This window comes from Cibotium barometz, chromosome 8, assembly GCF_041138505.1.
Source record: "Cibotium barometz isolate CiBa-2024 chromosome 8, ASM4113850v1, whole genome shotgun sequence".
Taxonomy (NCBI): Eukaryota; Viridiplantae; Streptophyta; class Polypodiopsida; order Cyatheales; family Cibotiaceae; genus Cibotium; species Cibotium barometz.
The window spans coordinates 63,355,352-63,366,294 of record NC_141053.1 but is presented as its reverse complement, the minus strand read 5'-3'; the positions used below and the strand labels follow the sequence as shown (position 1 = coordinate 63,366,294).

At 42.6% G+C, this 10,943-nt stretch overlaps 1 protein-coding gene across 1 annotated transcript; it reads left to right on the top strand.

Moving 5' to 3' along the window:
* Nucleotides 1-894: 894 nt before the first annotated feature.
* Nucleotides 895-3,481, top strand: LOC147636536 (LEAF RUST 10 DISEASE-RESISTANCE LOCUS RECEPTOR-LIKE PROTEIN KINASE-like 1.2). The gene is made up of 3 exons (XM_086802005.1): nucleotides 895-1,794; nucleotides 1,925-1,966; nucleotides 2,051-3,481. Exons 1-3 carry the CDS (start codon nucleotides 966-968, stop codon nucleotides 3,322-3,324), a joined length of 2,145 nt encoding a protein of 714 aa, XP_086658131.1. The 5' UTR covers nucleotides 895-965; the 3' UTR covers nucleotides 3,325-3,481.
* The last annotated feature ends 7,462 nt before the right edge of the window (nucleotides 3,482-10,943 follow it).

Genomic DNA, 10,943 nt, shown 5'->3' with positions numbered 1-10,943 from the left:
ACGCTCTACAACAAAAATCCACTTCAAAGGGTGGCCAAGACTATCGAGTTGCCTGTTGAGCTTGGTGGGTGGTAGCATATAGTCGAGCCCTTTGCTTCACACCAAAGGGAAGCATCCTCCATAATATTCTAACGCAAGCCGTCTTTAGCAAATGGGTGTAGCCCAAAGGGTCAGAGTCTTTGGCTTTATCCAGTGGGCTTCTAGGTTCAAATCCCACTAACTGCATGCGAGTTTGTCATCTTCTATATTTTGTCATAGGGCTTCCTCTCCCGATTGATTGTCGGTTTTGCCAACACAAAGGGCCCATTCATGTCTCTGCAACAAAAATCCACTTCAAGTGGTGGGGCTAGGACCCCCACATTGCTTGTCGAGCTTGGTGGGTGGTAGCATACAATTGAGCCATTGCTACTGCACACCAAACAGCATCATAATATTCTAACACAAGCCGTCTTTAGCAAATGGGTGTAGCCCAAAGAGTCAGTGGCTTTGGCTTTATTCGGTGGGTTCTAGGTTCAAACCCCACTAACTTCATGCAAATTTGTCATCTTATGTATTTTATCAGAGGGCTTCTGCTCGATCGACTTGTGGAGGCAAGAAGCCTTTTCTATGGTGTGACAGAGAAATTAAACTAATCATTTTTTGCCACCTCAGCGCAATAGAAGGTGAACAAGCCTTTTTTTGCCACCTCTACCTCCTCCGCCCAGTTTTAAATTTAATAAAGATTTTACCAAAGCGCTTGGACTTTTTTGCGGTGGCGTTTGCGTTCGGGACTTCGGGAAGCTTTTGGGCGGCTTCGAAGTTCGAACATGAAAGTAGGTCGTAGTCAAAAAAGGTGTGCGCACGTCACCGTCATCCTTTTGCCATGAGGTTCCCCGCACGGGCCCACGACACGCTAAGAAGGCAAACAATGATGGGAAATTGGGAATCATATACATGGATGAAGCCTCCAGTCTCGCATTAGAAGCATGAACGCAGTGCAACTTCTCCCGCTCCTCTTTCTGGAGGCGCTTTTGTTTGGGCCGCGTTTTTGTGCCAGCGTTGCTCCCTCACCGCCTCCCAACGGCTGCGCTTCCCAATGCGGCACGCTGTCGAACGTGTCCTTCCCCTTCCGCATCGGAAACTGCGGCCTGCCCGAATTTCTCCTGAACTGCTCGAAGTCCGACTCGTTCCCCCTCTGGTGGCCGCACTCATTGCCTCGTCCCCTCTTCCAGGTCCTCAACATTACGGCCAACCACATCACCTCCGGCACCTTCGTCGTCCGTCCGGTAGCCTCGTCTCCCGTCAGCGCTTGCTCCGCCCGCCAAGAACAGCTCCCCCCGCCCGCCCCCTTCGGCCTCCAATTTTCCCCTCAAGGCAACATCGTCCTCGTTACTAATTGCAGCAAAAATCTCACTCACGCCTTCCAGGTTAACCAGTCCGTCGATGGCTTTTCCTTCTCTTCTCCCAACTGCCTGGACTTCTACTCTGTCTGCTATGACAATTCTTCCAGGGTTCCCAGCGTTCCTTGCCTCGAAGCTGTCTCTACAGATGCCAATGTTACCCTTGTGAGACAGAACTTCAACTGCTCACGTAATGTTTCCCTCTATGAAATGCCTAAAAACGCCAGCGCGGCTCTGTCGATCCAGCTGTCTTGGACAATATCGCAGAGCTATTATGATTGCAAAGCTTGCCGGGAGAGCAATGGAAGCTGCAGCTTGCACAACGTGACTGATAGTTTCCGGTGCTCGTGTCCTAACGGACAAAACTCCTTTGATACAAATATTTGCAGCGCCGCCCCAACCCCTCAAACATCATGTATTATAATCACTCACTCCCTCTAGTAATTGCTTTGCCCTTTGATCTTTTTTCGGATTCGATATGAGTAGGGAACAAATTTAGGTACAGCGGACAAGAATTTCTGACATGTGCCGTCACGGTTTTGCAGCTTGCCAGAATGTTTGCCGAAGCAGTGTCCAGATTTCTCTTGGTAGGCTCTCAAACGACAATTAAAGTAATCCACGTTTCTTATTTAATTGGTTAATCTTTTACTGAACGAAGTAGACCTGAGCAGGAACCACGGCCATAGCGGTTGCGATCTTGATTGTGGCGGCGGGTTTCGGTGTTTACTGCTGCCGGCAGAATCAGCTAGCTAAGAGAGCGAGGCTTCTGCAAGGAAGGCAGCTCCTATCGCAGTACTCGAGTAAAGATCAATTGAAGCAGATGGTGGCTGATGAGGTCGGTCCGTTTCCAGAGTGCACCACGACGTTTTCATACGACGAGCTGGCCGAGGCAACCGATGGCTTTGCAGAGAGCAAGATGCTAGGGGACGGAGGGTTTGGGATGGTATATGAGGGGAGGCTCGCGTGCAGTGGCGAGAAGGTGGCAGTGAAACGTCTGTATTCAGAAAATACCAGAAGGGTGGAACAATTCCTGAACGAGATCAGAATCCTCTCTGCACTCAGTCACCCCAACTTGGTGAGGTTGTGTGGCTTCTGTTGCGAGAGCTACGAAGAGCTGCTGCTGGTCTACGAGTTCGCATCCAACGGCACGCTAGCAGACAATGTTCACGGCATGGCCCGCAAGGGCTTGCTTTGGGAGACCAGGCTCTCCATCGCCTTGGAAACGGCACGTGCGTTGGCGTACCTCCACACGCGCGAGCCTCCCATTCTCCATAGGGACGTCAAATCCTCTAACATCCTCTTGGACGACAACTTCCACGCCAAGCTGGGAGACTTTGGGCTGTCGAGGCTGGTTTTTCCAATGACGGCCACCCACGTGTCGACGGCGCCGCAAGGCACGCCTGGCTATGTTGACCCACAATACCACCAGTGCTACCAGCTCACGGACAAGAGCGACGTGTACAGCTTTGGGGTGGTCCTGATGGAGATCATTTCCGGCAAGGTGCCCGTGGACATGTCCAGGGACCAGATGGAGATCAATCTATCCAGCCTTGCGGTGGCCAAGATCCAGACGGGCGCGCTCGACGAGCTCATCGACCCCTTCCTGGAAGTCTCCCGCTACGGCGCCGTTAAGGAGATGGTCACCCGCGTCGCCGAGCTTGCCTTCCAGTGCCTCGCCCCCGTCAAAGATGACCGGCCTAGCATGGACGTGGTGGCCCGTATCCTCCAAGAAATCACCGAATCTGGATACGGCTCGCTCGACGCCTGCTGCAAACCGATCGCCAGAAAATCGGCAATGCGCCTGCTCACGTCGACAGACTTGTCCTCAGAGGTCACAACCAAACTCATCAAATCGTCCCCCACATCCCTCCAAGACAAGTGGCCAAGCTCCACCGACTCGACCTACAGTACAGCTGAGGCAAGATTGAGCAACGCTAAATCTTAGTTTTGATATATGTTTAAATATAATTACCTCTTTTTTTTTGGGTGTCATTGAGGTCCACATCTAATTTAAAACAAGCATGCCATTGCGTTTGTTCCAGCTTGTACAAAAACTATTCTCGAATTCTCATGATGGCAATTCCTAAGTAAACCTTCTTGCAAGACTTCGAATGTCATAGAAAATAGGACCTTGAATGAAGCTAACTGTGAGACTCATGTCTCTTATCCTGTGCTTCCAATAATATAGTAGCGTTTGGCCCTACAAAGAGATAAGCTGCATGACATTTTTTGTGCTCTTTTTCCATGCGCCTGCTGGCCCTGGACTAAGACGTTATTGGAACGAGGCGGCCAATAGGGCCTATCACGACGGGCACGTAGCCCCGCTACAGTTGCAAAAAAAGAGGATCTGCACTGCGTAAGCCACATACGCACCTATTTCTTCGCAATCACTATTATGCCCGTGGGTACGTCTCTAAAATATGATATTCAAAAAAAAAGTCTTGCTAAGAAAAAATGTGTTCATATCTAAAATATTGACACAATCGTGCAGCGTGCTGTTGGTTGGCCAACTTCATGCGTCAGCCTGTTTGTCATGTCATCTAACTCCACCACCACACATACTAGTCAAAATAAAAGACAAAGTAGACAATCTGTGATTGTTCTCACCAAATCCTCACCCAACCCTACCCTTTAGATTTGTTTATTTATTGCATGTCATTTACGGAGAAAAAAATGAGGTTTACTTGTGTCAAAACTGACCTTTTTTATTTTATTTTAAAAAAAAGTTAAGAGAAGGATTGTAAATTTGAAGATCAAAAAAATAACACTTTTTTCATTTGATGTTGGAAGAGTGTAAAAGGTTCTTCAATTTTACATCTGGCGTTTGTACTTCTTCATTTGATTTGTTGGAAGGGTGTAAAAGGTTCTTCAATTTTACATCTAATATTTGTACTTTCTTACACTAGCTAGAGTCAAAAAGAGTGAGGTGTGAGGCCCAAGGCTGGCAACAAGTAGACAATAGCCTAGTGCCCACATGACTAGCAATAAGTAGAAGGGAGAATTTAATATTGTGTGAAAAATGAGTATTATGTATCTCTTTTCTCTCCCTCTAGAATGTTTATTTGTTTAATATCTAAATTTGCATGTTTCAAAAGGTTTTTGAACGTATACAATCAAACTTCCAATTATGTTAAGATAATTTTTTGATTAATGACCAAGACTTAAAGAAAATTTGCACTGAAAAAGGACTCTCTAAGAGCTTTCTCTCTCTCACACATAGATAAGAGATAACATTAAAATATTGACTCTCTCTCTCTCTCTCTCTCTCTCTCTCTCTCTCTCTCTTGTTGACTCTTTTGGACCACGATTTACTAATATTATAATAAATTCACCAAAATATCTATTGTTATCGTGCACCCTGACCAAGTGTGGAAGCAAAATCTAACTTTTGATACTAGTGATAATCTAAATATCTTAAATGTACCGAATTCGATCAATTTATATAATCTGGCTTAGTATTTTGAATTTTTTATAGCTTGAGCAATTCTATAAGTATTCCTTGATTGCAAAGTTTAATTTTAATAATCATGTTTTTTTATGTGTTTTGAAATACTATCAGCTTTGTAGGATAAATTTCTAGCTTCCCTCCTTTCTAAGGTGACCATGAAAAGGCTTTCCTATAGATTCAACGTGTCCTACACACGAGCCTAAACACCATGATGATAGATGCCTATGTGTTGCTGTTGCTGCTGCCCTGACACGGGACCTCAAGTACTTCTTGAAGAATTAATCAAAACTCACATATACATCAAGGATTAAAGCATTGAATTGAATCCGAATTGAGAAAATTGTGAATAAAATAAAATAAAAAACATGAGATAGAGTAGACATTACTTCACCACATAAAAGACAAGTATTAGGTGCAATCTCCTCCCTCAAGCGTGTAGCTCCCACTTCCATGACATGAGTAGTTTTTAGAATTGTATTTAATATATAGCCCAAGGAGCTATTAATAGTTGTGCATACAATTTTGGGCTTGCTTTTCCACTTTTGGGCTTTTGCTTTACATATAAATAACCTTGTCAAGGTTTCTAAGGTTTATACATATCAAAACCTTTGCCCAATAATAAATACTAATGGCCTTTACACATAAAATAACCTTGTACACACTCGCGCATAAAATAATCTAGCCACATGATAGGCTACAAATGATTAATGAAATTCTAATCCATGATTAGCACATAATCTTTATCTTCACATCACTGCTCAATCCACCATCCACATGACACCTCAATCGGTACCCTCACACATCTCATTCTATATGACACTTCAATCGGTACCCTCATATAGTACGACACCTCAATCATAAAATAATACAGCCACATGATAGACTACAAATGTTTATTGATGAAATTATAATACATGATTAGCACATGATCTTCATCTTCACACCACCGCTCAATCCACCATCCATACGACACCTCAATCGGTACCCTCGCACATCTCATATAGTACAACACCTCAATCGGTACCCTCATATAGTACGACACCTTAATCGGTACCCTCACACATCTCGGTACCTATACTTATAGACATAATTCACGTTAGTTAAACAATTACTTGTACACATCAATGAATCCCAACGTCGTCATGAGAAATAGGCAACCATAATATCAAATTACACGTACCAATAAGCATGGCACACGTACCAACTGTCACGTTACATACGGGTGTCCCCAATATAAAATAAGAAATATGATTCCCAATAATCAAGAGTAATTCTCATAACATTCAATGCAAGGAAGGAGTTTGGACAAAGGTAAAAGTATGGATGTAAATGAGAAGGCTCAAGAAAGATTTATCATGATGTATAAACTTGTGCATTCAAGTTTTCTAGAACCAATGAAATTGGAAGCTTTCCTTGAGTACATGGTTTCTTCACAAGCTTATGGTTCAAAAGTAGAGAGCCATTTTCACAAGCTTTGTTTGCATTTGATGATTAAGGAGTCACTTGCATGGGACTCAAGGATTGGATTCAAAATCGGGGTGCTTACTTCCATGCCTTTTCTTGTGGTAAGCTTGATAAAGTGAAGAAATTGACTTCACATTTCACAAGAAAAGCTAGATCTTGGTGGGTGAAGGAAATACACAACTATGAGTGGGATTGGGAGAGTTTGGCCTATGAGGTTATGCAAAAATTTGTGAGCAAATATAAACTTTAGACATAAATGCATGGCATCTTTACATGAGGAATCCTTGTTTAGGTATGCCAAGAAGTATTAGTACCTTTCTTTCTTCGATCCGGATATCAAGGAAAATGAAAGCATAAATGGATGTATACAAAAGCTAGACAAAGAATTCATGCAAGTGGTCCAATGCATTATGGAAGGTGATGAAGACATTGCTCTCAATGAGATCTTGTTATGGGTGGAATTGTTTTACATGCCTACCTCATTTCTTAGTGGGCAATCTATATGTTAACCTATTCCTAGCATTAACAAGAGCTACTACCATTATCTTACATCAAGGAGTCAAGGTAGATACACCAAAAGGTCATACATTCAAGATATGAAGCAATGGTGTCCAAATCTACAACTTGAACGGGCGCCCGTAATGGTCCAATGGAATACTTAAGGTGATTCCCACTTCAAGAGCGTGTGGTAGCAAGTTAGGATGAAGTCCCAAGTGATGTACTTCATGGATATATTATGAGAGTAGTCATTGTAATAGCATTAGGCCTCTTATGAGCCTAAAGTGCCCGGCCAGCCCACAGTTTAAGTGAGTGTGAACACTTATGGCCATGTATATAAGTGAATATCTCTCATAATACAAGGATACTTTCCCATTGTGCAATAGAGTCTTGGTCTTTCTAATCCTCTTGCTGCTAATCTCTCTCTCTAATGCATGCTAGTAAGTGTGTGTGGGTGATGTGAGGCGAGAGGAGGAACGAGTACACGTAGTGCAACGCGGCGGTGTGACGCCACGGGAGACGCGGTAGAATTGTTTCTCAAGGAGTTTTAGAGCTTGGAGACCTCAAGTGTTACGAGCTTGTCCATTGGAAAGATCCTCATGACAGTTGCGGTTCACCAGGTAATCTCTCGTTGGATTTGTTTCAAGGAGGGTTCGGGTGAACTATAACATTTTTGGCGCCATTGTCGGGCAGCCATCCCTTGGCTTTTTCCATCATTTTTCTCTAATCTATGCATTACCCATTGCCCATTGTCTTGATTAATGATTTTCCATGAAAAATATGTGGATTTGATGGAGATTTGTGTGCAATTTTGTAAGAACTAGCTCTCTTTTTTGTTTTGTAAAGAATTCTTTTTTGCTTAATTTTTGCCTTAATTTGTTGTTAATGTGGTTTTTAATGTTCCTAGGGCTTGCATATAGATTGTATTAGGCTTAGTTTGCAACATCAAATAATGCAAAAGAATGTAATTTTTAGTGAATTTTAGCTCTCTTTAGAGTTAAACATAGAGTTAGAATCATTAACTTTTCCTTTATTTATATGTTTTTTGTTTGATTTGTATGCATTAGTGTTAGCAAGTATTAGGAGAGTAGCTTAATCCTTCAAAATAATTCTCAAAACCATCAAAAAATCCTTGAAATCAACTAATCTTCCTTAATTGATTGGTTTTTGTCATTAAGGATCATTAATCCAATTCAAGAGGCAAAAAATTTAGAAAATGTATTTTTTAGGGTCCAAATTGATCATGTAAGACGTCAAAATTAGTGTTTTTGAGTGTTTTGAGAGCATCTAGATGCATCAAAGCACCTAATTACATCAATGTCTTCATTAATTAGATGAATTTTCCTCTCTTTTGCTTAAAGAGAAGAGATATTAATTAAGGGTTTAATTAATCTCTAATTATACATTAATTTACACATTTTTTGATGTACATAGCTTAGAAATTTTATGCTTTATCCAATGATGTGAGTTCATTAGTGGTTAGTGGTTAATTAGAGATCTTGATTAGTCTAAAAGAGGGGAGGATTAGTGGAAGAATTAATCTTTGATTAATTCTTAAACACTTTTTTACATAACTCATTAAGGCTAATGAGCATTGAATCAGAAGATGCCAATGAGTTGTCAAATTGTCCATTTTGGGGGTCATTTATAAAGGATGTAACGGGGTGTCATAAAAGGGTTGCTTTTTTTAATTCCCACTTGCCTTTTTGGAAAAATGCCAATATCTCCCTAATTTAAAGTTCAAAAAAATACCCCCCAAACAAAGAAATTTAAATTACCCTCTAGACTCAATTTTTTTTTAAATAAAATCTGTGAAGTCTGTTTCACAACTTAAGGGTTCACGGCATGAAACCCTTAAGCGTCTCACGACGTGAAACAGTCCCCGCGTTTAAAAAAAAATCAAATCAAATTTGATAAAATCTTTGAAGTCCATTTCACGCCTTAAGGGTTCACGGCGTGAAATCCTTAAGCTTCTCACGACATGAAACAATCCCCGCGCACAAAAAAAAAATCAAATTTGATAAAATCCGTGAAGTCCGTTTCACGCCTTAAGGGCTCACGCCGTGAAACCCTTAAGCATCTCATGGCGTGAAACAATCCTCGTGCAAAAAAAAAAATCAAATTTTATAAAATTCGTAAAGTCTATTTCATGCCTTAAGGGTTCATAGCATAAAACCCTTAAGCATCTCACACAGCGTGAAACCGTCCCCGCGTAAAAAAATAATTTTTTTCTCGTGATGTAACATACCCATCTTCACTAATAAAGAAATGTCCATGCAATAGATAAATTTATGAGTTTTTATGGTATAAAAATCAATGGTTTTATTATTTGAGTCATTTCTACTTAGAATCTTCAAATTTCGAGCCCAAATTTGGAATCTGCGTGTGATTTTATCCTAATATAGGATTTTACAGCATCCAAAACGGGGACACCGGATCAAGCTTATACGTAAATTTCAGTCATTTTTAGTTAAAAAGTGACGACCTTTAAAACCTTAATAAATGCACGACCGGGCGTCCGATTGACGAACGGTCTGAACCCCAACGACCAGGAGAACCTCCCGGATTTAAAAAAAAATCACCCCGGGGGCGGTCCGGCACACAAATCGAGACCAATGCCCCAAATTTGGGGACCCCGCCCCAAATTTGGAAACCGTACACACTTACCAGGGTACGCGTACGATGGTTGCACCAGAACCAAAGGATGGCCGCCCACTGTGTGGTCCACACGTACTGCTACATGGACACCATGCTGCCCCTGACCAGATAAGATACATGCGTACCACTCCTTTCCCTGTTAACCGACACCGTACCTTTTCCCTAGACCCATGCAGGCCACTGATCTACAGCCTTTGCTGGTACATCGTTCTTTCGTCCTTGCTTTGCGCAACGCTCGTACCCGTACCCCACAGTTATATAAACCCCCGGGGTGTGGGCAACACGCATTTCTGCGTAGCCTATGCTCTATTGTGCTGCCGTCCGTACCGCCGTCCGTCCCTGTGCAGTTTACTTGCTGTAGTACAGCCGCCCCTTGCAGCCACCCCTCTCACACCCTCTCATTTGCCCCTTTTCAGATAAGGCAATTTTTCTCTATCCCCCTCTTGCTAGGAGGTAGTGTCCTTAGCTCTTCTTTTTTCCCCCCGACTTACAGCAGCCCTCAGCCCTTCTCCTCTTTTGCAAAACGTTTTTGTGTTAAGGACATCTCACAATCCCCCCCCATTTGCGTGGACTTTAGTAAGAGGTTCTAGCCTTAAGAGAGGGTTCGTGCGCTGTGGTCTTTTGCTCATACGGTGAGCAAACGATCTCAGAATTGAGATCCGACTGAAGCGTTTCGACCCCGACAATGAGCCCTACAAGACGACATCCAAGATGACCCCTTCTCAAAAACGTCAAAATATTACCTCGAGAGGAGCGCGCAACAACGAGATTAGGGAAGATGCTCCCAATGCGGCTCCAACCCTCCCTTTACAAGCTCCTCAAGAAAATGGTGGCTAGGTTAGCTTGGTTATCTTTTAAAGAAGAGTTTTTTTTTAAATTAGTGTTAATAAATGTGTATCTTTTCCTTTTAAAATAATGACATAAAACTGTATGAAGTTACGAATTGATTGATGCTGTATTCAATAAATTGCATTGAAATTTTTATCTTTAAAGAGTGCAAGTTTTTCCTGGCTTCGACGCTAACTCCGTTCCGTGCTTGTGTAGCCAAGCGGCGTCGTTAACAAAGCCCGGGAATGGTCCAAGGTATCCCTCATACCATTGGGAGAATAAGGTTCGCTGCCGATTGAGGCGAGAGATTATGATGCTGCCTAGTTCTGAGGGCCCATGCTAGTGCGGTGAATAAGCCCACCCTAGTGTGCAGACATCCCTCTGAGGGGCGGGAGGATCGAGCGATGGAGCCTCAAAGGGCAATAGGCCGGCTTGAGTCCTCGCCAGCGACGACCGACGATGAGGTGTATGGTCCCATAGGGTTTTGCCCAGCATGTAGAGACTGGAAGGCCGAATTCTAGATCATCGGCAGTATAAAGGAAAAGAATAAGAGAGCCGGTTTGGCTTATATGAAATTGATTCATGTATAAACTTTTTTATAAATCTTGTCTTTGGTTGGAATTATTGTACTGTGGAAAAAGGCTGTTTTAACAAACCTTGTGAAAAGA